The 20,980-nt window shown below is 39.1% G+C and overlaps 3 protein-coding genes across 6 annotated transcripts; 2 read left to right on the forward strand and 1 right to left on the reverse strand.

Moving 5' to 3' along the window:
* The first annotated feature begins 173 nt into the window (after positions 1-173).
* On the forward strand, positions 174-2,374 carry LOC116187374 (cytochrome b-c1 complex subunit 7-2-like). The gene is made up of 4 exons (XM_031516036.1): positions 174-417; positions 1,002-1,159; positions 1,824-1,871; positions 2,049-2,374. The coding sequence occupies exons 1-4, from the start codon at positions 324-326 to the stop codon at positions 2,115-2,117; spliced, it is 369 nt and encodes a 122-aa protein (XP_031371896.1). The 5' UTR covers positions 174-323; the 3' UTR covers positions 2,118-2,374.
* Positions 2,375-8,441: 6,067 nt separating this feature from the next.
* Positions 8,442-10,982, forward strand: LOC116187372. Its single transcript, XM_031516033.1, has 3 exons — positions 8,442-8,617; positions 9,071-9,568; positions 10,230-10,982. The coding sequence occupies exons 1-3, from the start codon at positions 8,536-8,538 to the stop codon at positions 10,754-10,756; spliced, it is 1,107 nt and encodes a 368-aa protein (XP_031371893.1). The 5' UTR covers positions 8,442-8,535; the 3' UTR covers positions 10,757-10,982.
* Positions 10,983-12,924: 1,942 nt separating this feature from the next.
* Positions 12,925-19,078, reverse strand: LOC116187371. Of its 4 annotated transcripts, none has more exons than XM_031516031.1 (13): positions 18,636-19,078; positions 17,980-18,134; positions 17,376-17,883; positions 17,109-17,252; positions 16,171-16,823; positions 16,006-16,080; positions 15,741-15,924; positions 15,547-15,645; positions 15,393-15,459; positions 14,554-14,713; positions 13,690-14,467; positions 13,516-13,598; positions 12,925-13,213 (listed from the first exon to the last, which is right to left on the reverse strand). In XM_031516031.1, the coding sequence occupies exons 1-11, from the start codon at positions 18,729-18,731 to the stop codon at positions 13,714-13,716; spliced, it is 2,895 nt and encodes a 964-aa protein (XP_031371891.1). In that variant the 5' UTR covers positions 18,732-19,078; the 3' UTR covers positions 12,925-13,213; positions 13,516-13,598; positions 13,690-13,713. The 4 variants fall into 4 exon arrangements, with proteins under 4 accessions (XP_031371891.1, XP_031371892.1, XP_031371888.1 ...); XM_031516032.1 differs by having other exon boundaries at positions 13,293-13,598; XM_031516028.1 differs by having other exon boundaries at positions 13,516-13,617.
* Positions 19,079-20,980: the final 1,902 nt, after the last annotated feature.

The following is a 20,980-nucleotide window of genomic DNA, read 5'->3' on the forward strand; positions in this document are numbered from 1 at the left end:
AAATAAAATGGAGCATCTAACGACGGACATTGCCTAACAGCGAGGTCATCCCTTTAAACCCGAACACTTGACAGGCCCATCTGTCGGCCCGTTTTAGGATTCAGCGGCCCGTAGGGCCCAGTCGAGCCCGAAACAACGTGTTCTCGTCAGCCCGCAGAATTCTCTGCTAGGCTCCAACCGTATAGAGAGAGGGAGGGAGAGAGAGAGAGAGAGAGAGAGAGAGAGAGAGAGACGGAGGGTAGAGATCCATTGCAGCAGTAGAGGAACGGAAGTTGCAGAAGACGAAGTCCGAGGAGGGGGAAGAAGAGGAAAGAGAACAGAGGATGTCGTCTCTCTTGAAGTCGTTTGTCGATCCGAAGAAGAACTGGCTCGCTGCTCTGCACATGAAGACCCTTTCCCGGCGCCTCCGCAAGTACGGTATTGTCAGAAAATCCCTAGCTCATCTTCACATCCGTGCTTTGTTTCACTGTTCTTTGATTGATTTCGTGGAATTATGATCTGGTGAAGAAATAATGGCTATGAATTGATCTGTTTGAGCCCGACTGTTTCGCGTATCACTCGTGCAAATCGAATTCTAGATAAGTTTTTGCGGTTGAGCTGTCAATTCAGGAATCATCCATTCGGTTGACCAAAATGTAATTAGACGAAACGGCTGCTGTGAATCTGTTAGTCTCAGCTCGGTGTCGTGTCTGATTGTCTGTTCGTGCTGGTTTATCCAATCTTCTGATGGTCTGCAATGAATAACCAATGGATTATCTCAAGATTCAATTTTTTTAAGCTCGTGCCGGACTGCATTTGATTATTGATGAAACAGCACGTTTGAATCTTCAGCTCGATTTCTTCATTTAGCTTCAGACATGCATTTTGTATTATTTTCATGAAGCAAGAATCAGTTCCAACTATTTGACATGTCCATCTAGCTTTGCATAACTACAAATTTCCCTTAAACTCCATTTTCGCATTCTTCTCGATGGTTATATGTTGATGGATTGATGTTACAGGTCTCAGATACGATGATTTGTATGATCCATACTATGATCTGGATGTGAAAGAGGCACTCAATAGACTTCCCAGAGAGATAGTGGATGCTCGTCACCAGCGCATCAAGCGCGCCATGGATCTCTCTATGAAGCACGAGTACCTCCCTGAGAATCTTCAGGTACATTCAACTGCAATTCAGAGTTTTGCTGCCTGATTGGGAGCTGATCTTCTATTCAATCTTGACCGTTTTGGGTGATGCGTAGTGCTAAGCCACTTTTAGAACTGATAGTTTTGATCATTAACCAGTGTCTTAGTGTTACATAGCGCTATTCATTGGATCCCCGTAGCTTTATGTAATTCATTTGGGGTCTTGAATAATTATTCTGTGATGTAAGTCGATGGTGCTTTTTGGGAGCGCTGATAAGTATATCATTTCTGGGAATTTTGTTGCTTTGCACAGCACTTGCAAACTAATGTGTTCCATTCTACATCAATTTGCACTTCCTCAATCTGTTCAATGCAACCTTATTATCCAATAGCATTCTCTGGTCCAATTGCTGTACAGTGGGCTAAGGATAGAGAAAGAGTAAAAATCTGAACATTACTCTCGTAGTTGGTCATGTTTCTTTTGAGAATATGTACTTTCATATGTCGGTAGTTGTGAGTGGCTTTTTCTGCTGCCTGAAGGGACAGAGGTGCTATAATTGTTAAAACCTGGGAATGTTGTTGCTGAAGGAATGCCCGTCTTAAAAGAAGTCAATTTTAGTGTATTCCAGATTTGTTGGGATCTGCAAAATCTTCTCTTGTTGAAGCTCATTTTACTTTTATTTCTCATCCTGCAGGCTATGCAAACTCCGTTTAGGGGCTACCTTAAAGATATGCTGGCTCTTGTAAGTGCTCTGCCAAACTCCTTTTTTGTCGATTGATTCTCTGGAACATCGGTTTATAGGTTTATCTGTCTTAGTTATCACATCTCTGGCCCATCCATGTAGTTTTTGTTTTGTCGTCAGTGCCTCCCGGCTGTAGCTGTTGACTGTATTGCTGAAATCTCCTCTCCTGTGCTACAGGTAAAGAAGGAGCGAGCTGAACGGGAGGCTTTGGGAGCTTTGCCACTTTACCAGCGCACAATTCCTTAAGCAGACGTACCATCTTTTTGAGCTGTTGCTGCTGGTCATAAATTGAACTCTTGGAGATGGATCAGTCTCAATATTTTGTAATGACTTTGGAATCTTATGCCCGATTCAATAATCTGGGTACCCAAAAATATTCCGGGAAGACTTTGGTATTAACAATATGCTCATCCGGGTTAGTTTGTTTCACATAAATGAAGTTGGGAAGACCGGGATTCCTCTCCTTTGATTGATGATCTAATGAAATTACGGACTGGTGAACATATCGTTGTCAAGTGATCAATTGAAGCTCGGCTGACTCGTATGGCGCTCGTAAAAGTCTGCTAATTCTTCGGAAAACACTAACCATGAATCTTATCAAATATCAGCTCCTTGGATCGGTTTGGATTCTTAGACGAAGCTGCTGCTGTGATTGTTCAACGTTGTGTGTGACTTTGTATGTGGTCATCAGCTCGATGGGGAGAAGGATTCATCTCCTTTCTTACGCTCTTGTTGATAACTCCGAACGATGTGTTAAAGAACTGTATGAGATCGATCACTTGTTCGATGCGTGTATCTCACTGTTAAGGCCCCGTCAAACCGAACCAATAGTGATCGACCAATAACGATCTTCATCGGATTAAATTTCGGGATCTAGAGCGAGTGAGGTTTGTTATTTTGTTGGGAGGCAAAGCATATGCAGGGGAAAGGGAGCGAGCCCATGGCATTAATCGCAGAAGGCTGTAGAAGCAATTATATGTCAACGCCCTCTCTGTCGTCTCCTTTGGGTCCTTTCCTCATCGAACGCCTAATCCGAATCTGATCATCTCCTGTTAGGTCAGGAGGAGCTTTCCGGCTTCTCGAGGGACACCGATCGGGTGGCATTGTCAACCGGAGAATGCTAATCTGCATTCCGTCGGGGTCTTACAGGCCCTCGATGGAACACGCTTTAGGAATTTGAAGGATCTAATCATTCTGTACATGAAAAAACCATACCGTACTCAATCAAGAACGACTACGGCGATTGATACATTCGACTTGTGATCGCGACTCTCATGACACGATGTTCTGGTTGAGGTCAGTCTAACATGACAGCTTCAACAAAAGGACACTTTGCATTCAATAAGGGAAGAGTCCACTTGCACGTGAGCTGTTTCATTCGCTACCGAATCCTTCTTATTATATATCATCGATCGAATACCTATTCGCATCCCCTACCATTACGATCCGCTACGGTCTTCTCGCATACGTTATGGACAACAAATTCGAGATGCGGGAGATCAATTATCACATGAGTGTGCAGAGTTCAACAGGCGATTCGAATCGATCCTAATAGCAGGATATAATAATTAGATCGATTGATGCCTCACCCTGGTATTAATTTGATGTGCAGACCATAAAATTACCCCACACAACCTCTGAGAGCTTTATACCGGGGATGGCAGTGGTACGGTTACGGCGCCCATACTAGGAAACCTCTATCCGCACCGCGGTTTAAATTATCTACACCGTACGGCACCGGAAAATTATATTAATAAATTAAAATAAAAAATTATAATGAATTATATTAAAATTGATAATAAATTAAAACTATGGAATCCAATAATTTTTTCTTAATATTTCTATTTCTTGAAATTACTTTTGTTTAATTAAATCGGGTAAAAATTTTAAATAGGTTTGCCATTGAACTTACGAAGATGAGCTAAAAAATATATATATGGACATGCAAAGAATGTGGTGCAGTTTTTATCCGTGATTTTTCACTAAAATCGCATTCACATTGTACCATGGCGATTTTCAAAATTAAAAATCATATTAGTACCATAACTATTTAGTGTGATTATGCGATGCAAAAAATAGTGTAGTTATTTGTGGATATAGTTTTTTCCATATCAACTATCATCCCTAATTTATATAAAGTATATTTACATATCCTTTTTAAATTAATACAATTGGCCAGATGCACAGGTAAATTGCACATATAAAGTTTTTTGTTAAATTGTGTTATGCACAGGTAAATTTATAGTGTGTGTGTATATATATATGTGCGCGCGCGTATGTATAGTAGTAAAGATGTGAACGTGCGTAATTCCAGCGGGGAAAAGGACACTTGACCTAAGAAAGTGTCGTCTCGTCTCGTCTCCCCTTCATTTGGACATGTCCCGTAAATAATCAACATGTAAGGTTCTTTCATCTGTCTCTACACTTGCAATATCTGCGGTCCAAATTTTGTGGTGCTTTGGATGTAGACGACTTATGTGAATTCTTGATATGATAAGCTTCGCCCAGCCCCAAGGTCGACGTGACACCGTTATTAAATATGGCACGTGTGCACAGTCCATGCGATGAGGACAGAATCATATGTGATCGAATAGCTTATTATCAGTGCATGTACGTAGGAATCATCGTTTTTTTTTTCCTTTTTTTTCTTGATGGTCATCAGATCGAGTAGATCAGATTCGACGTGGGCATTGCATACTTGAGAGATTGGTATTCTTCGAAGGGAACCTCGAGACGTATAATCGAGAACGGTTAGGATGTGAAAATGTTGAATTTTTATCCCATATCACTTTAGTGAAAAATATGAAAACGGCGAAAATTCTATTTAAAAAAAAATGGTGCGTACTCATTAAGCATCTTTTTCGAGCTTTTTCTTATCCAAAGTAAATATCCATACAGAGATTTTTCTTTATCTACCGGGGAATTCTTAGACGATTATAATTTTACATAAATAGATTTGATCATTAATTAACCTCCTCTTTCTTTAGGCTATGGACAAGAAAATAAACCTTAAAATTTGTCACATATGGTTTTTACTTAATTCCAATGTACTTTGATTTATTTATTTATTTATTTATCAAATTTTGTAAGAAAACTCCAATGTGTACGTCCCTCCATTGGCATCGAGACAATAATATGAGGGTTTGAATAACAATAATGACAAAATGTGGGGGGGCATAGTAGTCATTTGACTGCCGATTGAGCTTTAGATCTAAGGGCCAAAGGAAGTGAATGGTCCAAAAAGAGAGAAACGGGCCACGTGTCTTCCCACATGCCATTGCTAGGTTTGAATTTGAGGTTGAGATTTAATATTGACCCACTTCTCTTTGTAAGACCCGTGTGGGCCCAGTGGCCCACACTTCCCTTTCAACTGAAAGCCCAAAAGACAAGCCACGACGTTCGACTACCTCGACCTCTCGTCGATACGGCGGCGAATTCTGCGTGCTGATCGGTCGGAACTGTTTCGCTTCATTTTCACGATCGATCGCAAGCCCGGCCACTCGGTTATTGCATCCGGTGTGTCTTTGCTCCGAACGCTTGTTGTCTCTGAATTTTGAGCTAATAGAGGAAATTATTAATTTAGACTGATTAATAGGCACATCATGTATCAGATGTTGGACCACCTTTTTCTTTGCTTTACGTTAATGTAATTATTTTCAACTTTTGTTTTTCTATAAGTTGTTACTTTATGCCCACACGGGATCGAATACGATACAATATAAATAAGTTAATTTATATGTGTGTATATATAGTAAAAACAATTAGAATTTTGCTAGAGTTAAATAAATATCATATAATTAAATTTGAAAAAAAATAATGTTGCGTTTGATTTCAAAATAGGATTTTAAAATTAAATTTTAATTTTGAAAAAGAATGATATAAATGGGGCTCACCCTTTGACTTTGTATGAGTTATTTTGTTTTGTTATGAAAAAAGAGTGATATAAATGGGGCTCACTATTTTGACATTGTATAAATTATTTTATTTTATTGTTAGTGAAATTAAATTAAAGTAAAATTTTAAAATTCTATTTTAAAATCAAACAAGCCATAAAATTCAAGATTACAATAACTCTTTGGACTTTTGGAGGTGCATGTGAAGGGACAAAAAAGGAAGGCATATAATAGATTGGATGGATGACGATGCGAACTAAGCGATATGATCCGACTTATGATAAGTGACTTTACTAGGACAAGTGCTGGAAGCTAAAATTGACATAAATAGGATAATATATATTCATATATATATATATATATATATATATAGCTTTTGTACCTTCTGGCCAGATATATCGATCATTTACTCTTAAATAATAAGCTTATAAAAGAATCTGGCAGTTGAGATTGTGAAATTTATTCATGTGTACAATTGTCTTTATCAACGACTTGTGCGTATATAATAATACATACATCTATACATATCTATGTGACACGAATCACCGCATAAAATACAATACAATGTCGGTTCCTTCATCGTATTTACTTATTAAATTAATCAAAAGAAGAGGATGAGAACCGGAAATTTGGAGGATAAGCACCATTATTCCCTCCACAATCTTCCCACATGGAGCTGCAAATCATCCTTCTAATTTTTTTTTAAATAGCTTTTTAGAAACATTAAATGTGAACCCAATTGGATTAGCCTGGTAAGAAAGAAGCAACTCTCTTATTAAAGATGCAAATTCGGATCACTATAAAATCATATAAGAGCATACTCCATATATTGGATTGTCTGAACATTCTATGAAACCAAATGTCTTGCAACTATGATGAAAAATAAAAGGATAAAAAAAAAACTATTGTTTATATATGTTATCTTATTCACAGCAAGGATTGCTTCCAAGTGAATTATGTTTCCTAATTTGCCTTCAGCTTCTAAAAAATTGAAATATAATTATAATTATAATAAACATATTTTTTTCACTTACAAAAAAGCTCAAAATCGAACACAATAAAAAAGAAATCTTAAATAATTAATGAAAGGGCACAGACAGTTGCACTAAGTATCGAACATGTAATCTCTATATCAACAGGCGATGTCATGTACCACTGTGCTAAAAGAAATCTTAAATAATTAATGAAAGGGCACAGACAGTTGCACTAAGTATCGAACATGTAATCTCTATGTCAACAGGCGAGGTCATGTATCACTGTGCTACGCTCTCTTTTTTATTATAAACATGTTTCCGCGATAATCAAATAGCCAAATTCATCCCCTTGAAACATAGATATATTGATAATCTCTTTAAGAGGGCACCAATCAACATCAACATCATCAAGCTCATGTGCTCTGCTCCACCAAATTATTGAGGGCTTTTGGGTCATTTTACCAATTAATGAATTTTTCTTTCTCAAGAGAATAATCACTTATTTCCATTTGTAATTTCAATAAGCTATTTGATTTGAACCTCTTAAGACACCTAAAAGAGGATCATAACCCTTCATTAACGTGACTAAGTGGTTTGTGTTTTCAAATAAAAAATTCTTAAAAACGAGTATGATAGATCATAATCTTGATCATATACAGTGATGCTTTGGAATAGAGACTGAGGAGTTGAAGATAAGGGGAGCTTCACCAAATAATATATAAACATGCACTGAGCTAAACAAGCACTCGATCAGAAATAATATATTTGCATAATCAAATACACCGAGGTGGTTCATGACCTAATGAAAGAACAAGAGAATGAGAATTAAGGAATACGAGAATCTCAACAATTAACAATCAAAACCTAAACTTTCTAGTTCTAGACTATTGCGTGTGGGTATATCCTTGCACCATATCCCTTTCTCGATTCTTAATTGAGTTAGCTAGCGTGAAATCTCAAGCCCTGTTTGAATTCAGGAACAAAAAATTTTAACTTTAACTTTAACTCAACACACTACACAACAAAAATATACGTTTTCCAAGTCAAATTTATAATCACATCTCATTTGTCATTTTCTACAATCAAAATCAAAATTATTTTAACTCTGAATCCAGACGCACCATCATATTTTCTTAGTAACGTGCGTGATGTTTTAATTGAGTATAAATGAGTAAGTACAGCGAATTAGGATGCAGTGTCGTGACGTGTCTTCTTTGAAACCTCTAGGTTTCAGATCTGATTTCCAATGGTGAGAGCTCATGCATGTTTACTATTCATTTTTCTACCTCATTGTTAGATTTATGACTTACGAGACTTCCTTATTACCAAAAATATACTAGAATGACAAGTAAGCCCTCTGAACAAGATTCAAATAATTTAGTCCCTCTAATGTATGTGTTCCCTTGGAACAGCCCCAGTTGGAGGCAGCCATGTGACATTCAATATAAACTTCCCCCTTCATCTTTGTCTTCAACCTCAACCAGTAGGCAACCAGATTTCGCCGCCATTAAATTATTAACTCAAAATCGCAAATCTATATAATTCAAAAATATAATAATAATAATAATAATAATAATATTCCCACGTGAAGTTGCAGGAAGTGAGTGTCAGAACTGTGAAAGTGAGTGTCAGAACTGTGAATACCTCCAAATCTGAGGGCAACTTCCTAATGCCACATGCATATAAGCCCATTGCCCCCATGTTCTCTTGCCCTATTCAACTCTGTCTCTCTTTCCATTCATTACCAATTCTCTTGCAACAACTATTCTCCCTCTGAGCTGCATTGAGGTCTCGAAGATGAGAGGGGCCGTCTTAGTTTTGGTGGCGGTGTTGGTCTGCACCGTTGTTGTCTGCCGCCCTGCCTCGGCCTTCATCGACGGTACTCACACACTCGACTTATATAGCGTGCAAATATAAGATATTGGGATTAATCGGTCAGTTTCTGAACAGTATTAACGACTGTCGTATACCGAGAAAATGAAAATACGTAACATAGTGTGAGCGGATTTTTCGGCTTTCCCTTCTTCAATAATTGTAAGCTCCCAAAATTGTTGTATGGCCAAAACAGGCCGATCCTAGTTACTAGGAAAGGGAAGGAAACTAACCTTTTGCCTTTTTCTTGAGCATTCTTCCAAAAGGATTTGACAAATATAAGAATTCCTCATTTTTACGAGATTAGTTTCAATTAATACGTTGGGAATATTCATAGTCTCATCGAAAATTTATCCGTATGAGCCCACATTTGCTCTCAGATTTGGCTGAGGACATTTACCTCTTCACCCTTGACAATAGTGTTCAACTCCAAAGTCATGTGTTGCCTCACATCTTGCAGGTTTATTGCCCAATGGCAACTTCGAGTATGGACCGAAGGCGACGGAGATGAAGGGCACTGTCGTGACGGGGAAATATGCGATCCCGAGATGGGAAATTTCGGGCTATGTGGAGTACATAAAGTCCGGACAGAAGCAGGGGGACATGCTCCTGGTGGTCCCCGAGGGAGCGTTCGCGGTCAGGCTTGGGAACGAGGCCTCGATCAAGCAAAGGCTGAAGGTCGTGAAGGGCATGTACTACTCCATCACATTCAGCGCCGCCCGCACCTGCGCCCAGGAGGAGAGGCTCAACATATCGGTCGCACCGGACTGGGGGGTCCTACCGATGCAGACCCTGTACAGCAGCAACGGGTGGGACTCGTATGCGTGGGCCTTCCAGGCTGAGTACGGCGAGGTCGAGATTTTGATACATAACCCCGGGGTCGAGGAGGATCCGGCGTGCGGACCTCTCATTGACTCGGTCGCCATCAGAGCTCTCTATCCCCCTAGAGCAACTAATAGTAAGTTCTTCAATCCTACAGGGAAAAATTGTTATCCACCATTTATAACATATAATCTGATTTTTTTTAAAAAAAAATTCTAATCTATTTTAAAGGAAAAAATATAAGGGACGTTTGGTTTCAGAGTTAAACTAAGTTTGATTTTGATTTTGATTTTGATCGTGGATAAAGACAAATGAGATGGTATTATATATTTGACTTGGAAAACGTGTGTTTTTATTATGTAATGGATAGAGTTAAAATCAAAATCATAATTCTAAAATTACATCATGAAATCAAACGAACCCATAATTTCTCGTGATCAGGTTAAGACACGGACGAATATTAGTATCAATCAATAAACTGAAAACATCGGCCCGTACATCAATCTACGCTGACATCTCTACATATAGGCAAAATCATAGGACCTCTACTTAGTTAATGAGCATGCATATTCATGCAGTGTACAGATTGTTAGGTTGCATCGCATTTAATGCTTGGAGCTGTGACAAATGGCCTAATTCAATTCAAATTTCAAAAAATGTTTGAATATTTTATATGTGAATATATATATATATATATATATATATATATTACAGCTCATAAAACCAATTGTGTACTTATTCTTAAAAATTATGTAAATGTTCATTCTGATTGAATTGTGGCCTCTTTATTGTGAAAGGAAATCTGTTGAAGAATGGGGATTTTGAAGAAGGCCCCTACATCTTCCCAAACACATCTTGGGGAGTCCTAATCCCTCCGAACATCGAGGACGATCACTCACCGCTGCCCGGTTGGATGGTTGAATCCCTCAAGGCCGTCAAGTACATTGACTCGGGCCATTTCTCCGTGCCCCAGGGAACGCGAGCCATAGAGCTCGTGGCAGGGAAGGAGAGCGCCATTGCCCAGGTTGCCCGAACAATCCCGGGAAAGACATACATCCTATCATTCGCAGTGGGAGATGCCAGCAACTCCTGTGAGGGGTCCATGGTGGTCGAGGCATTCGCCGGGAGGGACACGATCAAGGTGCCCTACGAGTCCAAGGGCAAGGGTGGGTTCAAGAGGGCCATCCTACGGTTCGTGGCGGCATCCACCAGGACCCGGATCATGTTCTACAGCACGTTCTACACCATGAGGAGCGACGACTTCTCGTCCCTGTGCGGGCCCGTCTTGGATGATGTGAGGCTTCTGAGCCTGAGGAAACCGTGAAATTGAAAGCCAAGGGTGATGAAAACCGTAGCGGCGCTTGGAGGTTGCGCGGGAAAACGGTATCGCCAGCCTAGATCCGGTGGCGGATAGCTGATCTGTGTGCTGTTCAGCAGTTATAAGCAAAATCACATTACTTGATTAATAGTAAGGAGGGTGGACTCTATTATATATGGAATCATCTTAATCGTCTTTTGAAGCATAATCGAGTATATATATAGTACGCATATGATATATGTCTTATATCTAGGAGTAGACGGTTATTATCGAGTGCTCGGAATGCAATACGGCTGATAAACGATATTACAATAGTGCTGCAGAAAAACATTGTCTTGATCATCGTCCGTCAGCTGACCTTGGATGCTAAACACCTCTCTATGCGTCGGGCATATAACGTATCAGTGGATGTGGAACGATCATATGCATCGATAGATACCGAGTGTGACATTAATTTGACACAAGGAGTACCATGCTTAACATGTTTAGCTCCATTAATGTGAGGTTGAGAACCTATGACTCCACACTATGAAAGAAATATTTAGTGCTAATCCATTTTTCAGTCTGCACCACCTAATATTTAAAACTCAACGCACCCAGACTAATTCGAATTTTAGAAGGGGCCCAAGAATAATGTTGGCCAAAAATTTTATATGAGCTTTTTAAATTATTTAACAGAATTATTTTTTTTTATATTTTTGAGATGCAAAATTACCCGTTAATTCTAAATGAAATACTAAAATTCTTATGCAACACAGAACATATCATATATATATATATAAAGAGAATAAAAAATCAATCAAACAACGCAACTATGATTATAAAAGTTGATTCACTTAATTGCAAAAGAAATTCACTTTATGTGAGTGCTACAAGGTAATTTTATTCCTCGAAAATTTGTCAACAAAAAATGAAATGATTTTACTTTATTTATTACTTGTAATAATCAACAAAATAAGAGTCAAAATGATCTTTAAAAAGTACTTATTTTCTAGGTAAATTGAAGTTGAATGTCGTGAATAAAATGAGAATTAAAGAGGGTCGTTGACAGGGAGAGTAAAAATTGACCATTATGGTGCGAATAAAAAATAAAGATGATAGTAGGCAAAGAGGGAAAATAGGAAATCGGGAGTGAAAAATAAACTGAAGCTATTTATAGAGAAAAATCGAGACTGCGGACAATTGAGTAGAGCGCAGCGGATTAATTGAAAAAATGACGGAGAAATTGTTATGAATTAACTTAGGAAAGTTAATATTTGGAAGTTAATTTTATTAAGTACGTAGTACTACAGTAATTATTATAATCATAATATTATTAATTTAATGGCAATGAATTGTGGGGCCTAAGGCGCGGCTGTAGTAGCCTTGCCCTTGGACTGACCCTATCTGGTTTTACCGTTTTACTCAAGTTTACCTATTAAATAATAAAAACTCAAAATCTTATTTAAAGGAAAAGCTTCAAATCATCAATAATGTGAACACACATTTGATGTAAATAGTATGATGCAAACTAATTCTCGATTGAGAGGTCCAAATACACATTTTAGGATCAAATCCTTCCATATAATCTTATCGATCCTCCAATGTCGGGTTGTCACCTTGCCAGACCTCAATCCAAAATTTCCAAATCCCAAATTTGATATGATAGGCGATTTTATCCTAATGTATTGGATGGGCATCCGGCATCCGACCCAAGAAGCTCAAGGTCCAAAAGACATCTGATATTCAATGGATATAGATATGCGCTCACAGAAATCTCGATCGAATAGATTACAGATTCGATACTGATCGAGGAATATTCTTGACGGAGCGAAATTGGCGGAGGTGATGAAATCCGACCCACCAGCTACTCGACTTTGTGAAGTTCGTCTAGAAGGCTCAGCCCAACAGGCCCACAAAATGCCATACTCCGGCCCACTGATGATATGAATTCAAAAATTTCCCGCGCCAATCTACAGTGACATGCCATGCATACGGCTAAGATAGATGCAGCAATTTTGATTGCGTGGAATGCAAGACAAGATAGCTCACTTGCTCATCATCTCTCGATTTTTGATGAAAATTTTATCATGAATTTTCTTCATAAAATTATTTTTCAAAAAAGAAGTCACGATCAAGTGCGCTAACCAAGATAAAATCGAGCACGGAGAATAAGTAATCTTTTCAGCGCAAGGACTGGGAACGGAGCCATGTGAAATTCAGATAAATTTGTATACGATTCCTCTTCTTTCAAGTTCAAAGAAAGATCTCATTACTAGTCTATAGGGAAGGAAGTATGAAACCCCGAGAGGGCGAAGTTGGTAGGTATACAACGGGACACGATGAGGAAAACCCGTTGAAAAGAAATGAACGGAGAGGATATTGTGATGACGCGGAGAGAACATAAACGAATACCGGCAATACTCCGAGCAGCACATCCTCACCCAATCAGTGCACGACCGGTTCAAATCGGGCACCTTATTCCTGTCATGTAAAAAGAGAAATGTCTCAATGCCAAACTCATTAGGACAATCTAAACCAAAAGCCTAAAGAGTGAAACTACCCTCGATACCATCCATGATCGAGTTATTGCTGGGATAGCTGTAGGCTGAGGTAACCCTCGCTGACTATCCTAATCTTTACAGTCCGGGCTGGATCACCCCATATTCAAGTATTGGCATAAGACAATTTTCATTTTCCAATCATATGGGCCTCCTTGCTTTCAATCAAGGGATCACACTGATTTATTCACGAAGAGGAGATATCAAAAGTCTTGATGTCTGAACCTGGGCAAAGTATTCGAGTTGACCCAGTAGCTATGGCTAGAAGATATCCTCTTGGTTCACGGTTCCAGCAAATGTAACGTCATCTATATCACAAAGAATATCCTGCAGTCATGACCAAAAAATAAATCTTAGAAGTGATACCGAGAGAAAAAGAATATATTCACAAAAGCTCACCTAGTGCCCTGGTTTTTTTCCGGATCACTTGTCTCTACTATCATCTTGAATGTCGGTAATATTTGAATTTTTGCTGCCTCCACGGTCAATGCAAGGGGTGAGGGGTGGGAAAGAGGGCACAGCCTTTAGTATAAACTTGCGCCCACTTTTCAAACACACTGAAGAGCTTGATCTTGCCCAACTGTGAGGAGGAGAAACGCGTTTCCTATTAGGAGAACTCACATTAATCGACTTCGTAGGCGTTGAAGCTTCCTTCAGTATTTCTGGTGTATCATCTTCTGAAACTCCAGAGTGTCTTGTGCTAGAGTTTAGATCTTTGCCAGATTTATTATTAAGGAGCACGTCAGTAATTGGGGTTATAGGAGAAATACGTCCTTGGAGGGAAGTACGAGATGACGAGGGTTCTTGGCCACTCTTAGAGACCAGTACAATTCGTGAACCCCGTGTAGAAATAGAATTCCTTGCTTTAGATGAAGATGAAGATGAAGAGGAGGAACTGGTCACCACCGGATGAGCTAGGCGAGGTGTCAGGTGGGATAGATTTAGGAGGGAATCGCGTCTTGGAGAAAACCCATCTACCATTTCCCTACAGCTACGTTCCGTAATACAGTTGTTCATCCCTGACTCCAGTGTTCCTGCACTACTGATTTGCATGATACTGCTATCAGCATCTCCCGAATGTTTTGACTCCACAGATAATAAGGTAGTAATATCTGAACCAGGTGAGGATAGGATCTTTGGGAGAGGGAGCCGGGATTTGGGAGGACCTTTCCCATGGCTGAAAAGAAACGGGGAAACAATGAGTCATTAATCAAATACTAGTGTCCATAACATAGATGGAGGCATCAGGAAAAAGATTCTTACTCTGAAAATTCAAATGCAGGGGTCATGGGTGTGAGACTATGAGGATTGTGAAGATCCATGAGGAATGAACCATCGTCAGCTGCAAGTACCTCAAATTTCTCCTCTCCGGATATTCCATCACTGACTCTATTGCTTAGCAGTGGTTTACTCAAACCATAACCTAAAAAACGACACTCTAGAATGGTGAGAACAATAAACACTGATTTCCTCCACTATGTAATAAACACTACAGAACATTCTTAAGTCTTATTATTTTTTTCCTAGAAACCTCATAAGAGAACAATCTCGAAATATCAAATCTATAACTGAGATCACCCAACTACAGTCAGCTTTGAAACTCAGCCGAAGCTGAATTAAAACTTTTTCGAGCTTTGGGCTCAGTTCAGCTGATATTATGAAAAAGCTTCCACTTCCAGCTTTAGCTTCATTCGTTAAGTTACATTCAAAAGCTCCTCATCCATCCAAAATCACCGTAAATCTTAGATTAAAAACCCTTACATTCTACTAAAACCAAAATCAACCGCTAAGTGGCTATTGAGAACTATAGGAGACAACCACAAATCTCATTGAAATAAATGACCTGAAGATAATAGCTACTCGAGCAATTAATCTTCGATAAGCTGAAACTTTTATGCATAACTAGGAGCTTTCTATATTTGCTTCCAAATATGTTACAATTGCCACAAAATTTGAAGACCATAAACCATATAGTCATTGAGGCAAAACTTTTTATACCCTGGACAGGAAATTGGCCTTAGAATTCATTTGAGATCATGACATTTCACAGTTTATGAGAGGAGTGATGCTGCATATGTTAAGTTCTTGGCAGATATTCTAACCTTGCTTGGTTCCATAGACATTTTTACATCCCTCACATCGACAGTTATCCGAGCATCCAACATTTGCCTTTCAAAATGTTATAGAGATAATTAGATCAGGATAACTTTTAAGAATTAAAAGAAAAATGCATTGAGTGGTTGAGAATCATGAAACCTGAAAGCATTCACAATATTTTTTGAGACACATGGACTTTTTGCAGTTACACCCTCTCTTGTGTCTAGCCAAAGGAAGTGTCGGCTTGTTTTCTCTTTCCTGTGGATAATAAATGTAGCTGTGAGCTACTGGATAACAATAGCTGAAGCTGTAAGTACCTTAGTAAAAGCCACAATAATACAGGGAGATTCTACCACATCATTTTCTAGAAACTGGTTAGCACTTTCTACTATCTTTGGAGCAAATGCGGATGGATTGCGGGATTCAATTTGTTTCCGTGTATAATTAACTTTATCCTGATATTCAGGTCTGTTGAAGCACCCTTGGCATGCACAGGGTTCAGAACAGTATAGTCCTGCAGCAAAGCATTCACAATACCTGCGAAGTTATACAGACAAAAGGTTATTAGCACAATGTATGATTTTAATATAAACAGAAGTGAGCCGTAGACCAACTTACAGTTTTAAGCATTTGGATTTCCTACAATTGCAGCGTTTGCAACCATCACTAGTAGAGGTGACTGATTCTTTCTTCCTAGAAAGCACAATAACAAGTAGCTTTGGGCTAGTCAAATCCACTTTAGAGAGTGAAACCAAAATATGAAAAATATAGGGAACAACTTGCCTTCTCTTCATAGGGCTCATTTGATCGTTTGGATCTTGACTCTCGGCATGTTCTGAGCTGAGCTTCCTCTTAGCAGATGTATCAGCAGAGTGCTCCAATGGCATCAACGGATTTTGACCTCCACTATCGTGGGGAGACTCAGAAGTAGGGGTTGAATGAATGATTGAAGCATCGGAGTCATCTTTACTTCCTTCATTACTAGATTGAACTGTCTCAACACGTAAACAGCTTTTTGTGCTATCCAACACATGACATGTTTCAAAAAGAGTTGACTTAGTTCCTTGGATGATCAAATGATGAACTGTGGGTTCTGCACTTGAGGTTGCAATATGACCAATCTTTTTACCACTAACAACACTATTCAAATGCAGGCCAATGCCCAGTGGACGTGAAGCTATTAATGGAAAATTTGCACCGGTACGAGGAGGAACATTAGCATCAATGGGTTTGGATAGCTCTTGTACTTTGTTTTTGATGGAAACTGCACTCGAGTTTGCCCGGGTTAAATTCAGTCCCTCCAGTTTTGCAGAAGTAGCTGACAAGACTGAGCTCATTATATTACTTGAATATGAACCACTTCTTGTTGAAGATATATCTGGGCGTGCTTCATCAAATAGACAACGTCTAAGCAGGCCACGCTGTGTTGGGATGATCTGCATTAATATTTCCAGTGACTCACATATCCAGAAAAGCTTGTGGGTTGTGACATTATATTACCAGCACAACTCACTTGAATATGGAATGAATAGGTACACTTTGAATGCAAACCATTTATCTTGCACGTTAATGTCAAGGTAGAAAGAAATGCCAGTATGATGTATTCCTGATTCAAAATTTTTTTTTTTTTTTAAAAAGGCATGGATATGAAAAGGTCTTGACATATTATTTTGACCATAATTAAGCAATCAGAGCTATAGGAAAACTCTGAAAGAACAAACCTCAGAATTATGTGTACTTGCAAAGTAAGATGCAGAAGCCCCTGCATTGTTGTCACAATCTTGATATGCATGAGTTGTGGAAAATGATTCAGAAATTGAATTTGTAGCATTGTCAAATTTGTCCTCATTGCTACCTCCTGCACCCTGCATTTTAGTATCCTGATCAATATAGAGAAAGAGTGCAAACTGCAGACCGCTCTTCTACAGTAAGAGAAAAAAATTAAAGTAAGGCTTATTTAATCCACGAGGCTAAAAATGTCAAGTCACCCGAGTAGTCAAATCTTGGCATTGTTGTATTTGCAAAATCTGGTCAACGGATACATCAGATATGACATTGGAGCTGAGATTAGGAGAGCGCTCTCCATCATGCAACTTTTCTTTAATCTCCATTTTCTTCATAACATATTTTGACTTCTCCAGAGGTGCACCGCTGTCCAATGCATTTCCTATATGTTCATCTGCATCGTGGTTCTGCTCATGATCCGAGGTAATGAACTGCAAGGGTGTGATGTCACTTGGGGAACCAGAGTCTACCTCCTTCCCATGGGCATCAACCGAACATGTGGAATTTGCACAATCCACCATGAAGGGATCTACCAAGAACCCATCAACGCAAATTGGGGAATTAGAAGGCTGAGCCTCTGCGAAATCCTTTACAACAAAATCCTCATCATTATCGGTGACTAAAACAGGTTCAGATTTCTTGTCTTGAGGAGATTTTGCACGCACATTATGTTGGGGTGACTCTTCAGTTGATAACTGAAGGACCTGAGGCCTGACAAGATACAAAGTCAGAGAAATGATTCTAGCAAAACCAACCATGAAAACTCATCGAGAAAATAATTGTTTAACAAAAGAAATCGCTCTGAACCTTTTCAATATATGTGCATCACGCGGTAAGGTTATCCTCGGGGAAGTAAATACAAGAGGGGGAGAATTGATTCCGATGAAACCCTGAGGCACAGCTGCAGCCTTCTTGAGCTCAAGTGGAGATAGATTGTTTAGAAAATTGGAGTAGGGGGACTCCTGCAGTAAATCAGAACACAATGAAAACTATACAATTCGCAGCTAATAAGATTAAAGTACTGAAGTTCATGCAAACTGGTCGGCTTAAGATCTTTGACATCTTGTGAATGCCCTGCTCTCAATTTGGACTTACAAGAACTGACAGCATTAACTTCAGGGAAAAAATAAAACTCGTTGTATTTTGCAGTTGAGCTCAATCCAACTGCCCAATTACAGAGATTCAACCCAAAATTAAGGCGAAAAAACGAACCCAACAATGAATGAATCATGTAGGTACACAGCATTGGCACAGAATTCAACTTAGCAAAGCACGGAAAGAGCAAGACGGACAGAATTTTGCCCACATTTGACCCGACAACTGACAGCTTAGTGACTATGAAATCATCAAAAAACAAAAGGAAGCAATGCTCGATTAATCAACCCATAAAACAGCTCAGAAACGAGAGAAGGTTAAGGAAATGATGAACATGTAATCCCACAACCCAAAGGGGAAAAAATTACTTGGACAGGGGGAGAATCCGAGCAAGAGGAGGCAAAATTAGCGGATTCAGTTTTGCCGGTCGTCTTGGCATTCCCACCAGGAGAATGAGAATCCATGGCAACCGAGTCCACCAAACCGGAAACCAGAAGCGAAGCAGAGTGAAGACATAAACCCTAAAGAAGACCCAACAGCAGAATTTCACACCTCCCCTTCCTCACTCACACTACTCCATCAAGGTCTGAATCATTCTCCTCCACCAACTCCAGATAGAGATGATGATGATGATTAATAAATTTCCAAGTTCATTCAATTCCCATTTCTGTCATTAGGGTTTCCTCAGATTTTTGGTACGTAATTTCTGAATTTCTTTTTATGTTTTTTTTTTTTGGTTGAAAGTTTAGAGAGAGAGAGAGAGAGAGAGAGAGAGAGAGAGAGAGATGGAGAGAGAGAGGGAGGAGGAAGAGAGAGAGAGGGAAGGGGGTGGGGGAGGTGTGTTTAAACGCCCGGCGGGAACAATGAAAACGGTTCCCGGGCCGAACTAGGGCTCCAATTGGGTTTATTGGGCCTTAAAAATTACCGAAAACCTCTCGATAAGAAAACGTCCTTTTAATGAGACCACGAGACATTCTCAGTCTATTGATTGAGATCAATTATCGTTCGGATTTCCCTGCAGGTAAAGTATAATACCTCTTCTTTCTTTTAACTGATAATTGACTGTACTTTTGTGTAAGGGGGAGTGTTGCATCTGAATTTGCTTGGTTTCATATGACATTACCCGATTCAAGCGAATCTCAAATCATCTGATCCAATCGCCACACACGACTAGATATTTTACGTCCGTGAGAATCCTGTGGATGCACATATTGTGAAATTAGGTATGTGATTGATCTCGAATCTTATTAGAGACAAAGGCTTTGTGTTGATTAATTATTTGCCTTGAGAAGGCATATTTATGTTTTACATACCATAAGAACCTTGACAAATTAATACATGGATATATATGTATAGGTGCATATAAGGATGCATATAATATTTGTATCAATCAAATATATGGTATGCTGCACATATATATACATGTTGTAATAAAAGGACAGAGATATTGTCATCAAGGATGGACAAAACAACCAAATACCCAAACGGATGAACCGTTGGACCACACCAAATCAAACCAAAAAAGGCTCAAATAGATTCTCTAACAGTGCAGTTCTCTATATCTATATCTATTTATATAAATATAAACAAAGTCCGAATCCAATTCTCATGTTTTCACATCATCAAAAATAAAAATCAGGAGCTCTTTCGTTTTGTCACGTCATTACTTATGTATTCAGGAAATATTATATCATTAATTATGCAGTATAATATATATTTATTTACACCAATTTTCCTCATTTCACGGTAAGTTGGACTTCAGACATGTAATGGATCAAATAAAGCCCACAAGACTCTATGGACACGGCCCATGATTGAATTATTGATGAAACCCGATCCAAAGCCGCAATAACACCTATCTTAGACAATCGCATGAAGGTTGGCATTGCGGGCGACGGCTGTGGATTATTTCTAGGCTAAAGCCATATTTCGTCCATATTCGCTGGTTTTCATTTCCTTACGTGCAAAGGATCCCATGGAGGAAATAGAAAATTGCGTAATTGGATAAATGTAGAAAGATACATTCCATTTTGGTTGACTAGAATACGCCAAATTGGGTGGAGAATATACATGGCAGCAAAGGAAAGAGGTTATGGACGTACATGGACGATTTCTTGGAGCTTGTTTCGTAGGATATTCACCTGTAGGTGGATTTCCATTTTATTTTATATTTCGTTGCTCTGTTTAGATCAATAATTTTTTTCCGAATAAGTGAATTATTTCTTACATAGTTCTAGGGTTAGCTAATTACCTAGGTTAGTCATTTATTTTTCGATTTTTGTCGTCTTCGACGGCACTCATGCTTAGCCTATATAAGACGAGTTTTTTTTTATTATAATTCCCCCTTCGGCATATCAATTAACTACGCATATTACTTTTCCTATCTTTACCTTTATCACACTCGCACCTTACATATTTAAATTCCCTGCACTCTTTATCTTCCATGCACTAAACCGCTTCCAGGGCAACCCTATCGACCTTCTGAGGTCACCCTATCTTTGATCCGTCGGCTACCACATCTAGTCTTGGCTTCCAGGTCAAGGCATCCATCAAGCCAAGGTTCCGCCCTATAGCTCAATACTCTCGGCTTTCGTAGCCAAAACACCCACTATCTCACGGGTCTCTTGGACCACAAGCGGATGGCTTCAAGGCCGACTTCTCGATCGTCTCATATTAAGAGTCGGGCTATAATAATCACAAGCACGTTGGGAGA

This window comes from Punica granatum, chromosome 8 (assembly GCF_007655135.1).
Source record: "Punica granatum isolate Tunisia-2019 chromosome 8, ASM765513v2, whole genome shotgun sequence".
Taxonomy (NCBI): Eukaryota; Viridiplantae; Streptophyta; class Magnoliopsida; order Myrtales; family Lythraceae; genus Punica; species Punica granatum.

Coding starts and splice junctions, on each gene's coding strand:
- LOC116187374 (XM_031516036.1), top strand. CDS start 324: ATGTCGTCTCTCTTGAAGTCGTTTGTCGATCCGAAGAAGAACTGGCTC. Junction 1,160..1,823: donor ACCTCCCTGAGAATCTTCAG/GTACATTCAACT, acceptor CTCATCCTGCAG/GCTATGCAAACTCCGTTTAG. Junction 1,872..2,048: donor TTAAAGATATGCTGGCTCTT/GTAAGTGCTCTG, acceptor CCTGTGCTACAG/GTAAAGAAGGAGCGAGCTGA.
- LOC116187371 (XM_031516031.1), bottom strand. CDS start 18,731: ATGGATTCTCATTCTCCTGGTGGGAATGCCAAGACGACCGGCAAAACT. Junction 16,824..17,108: donor CAAGTACACATAATTCTGAG/GTTTGTTCTTTC, acceptor ATATTAATGCAG/ATCATCCCAACACAGCGTGG. Junction 14,468..14,553: donor CCTGCATTTGAATTTTCAGA/GTAAGAATCTTT, acceptor GTTTCTTTTCAG/CCATGGGAAAGGTCCTCCCA.
- LOC116187372 (XM_031516033.1), top strand. CDS start 8,536: ATGAGAGGGGCCGTCTTAGTTTTGGTGGCGGTGTTGGTCTGCACCGTT. Junction 8,618..9,070: donor TGCCTCGGCCTTCATCGACG/GTACTCACACAC, acceptor CACATCTTGCAG/GTTTATTGCCCAATGGCAAC. Junction 9,569..10,229: donor TCCCCCTAGAGCAACTAATA/GTAAGTTCTTCA, acceptor TTATTGTGAAAG/GAAATCTGTTGAAGAATGGG.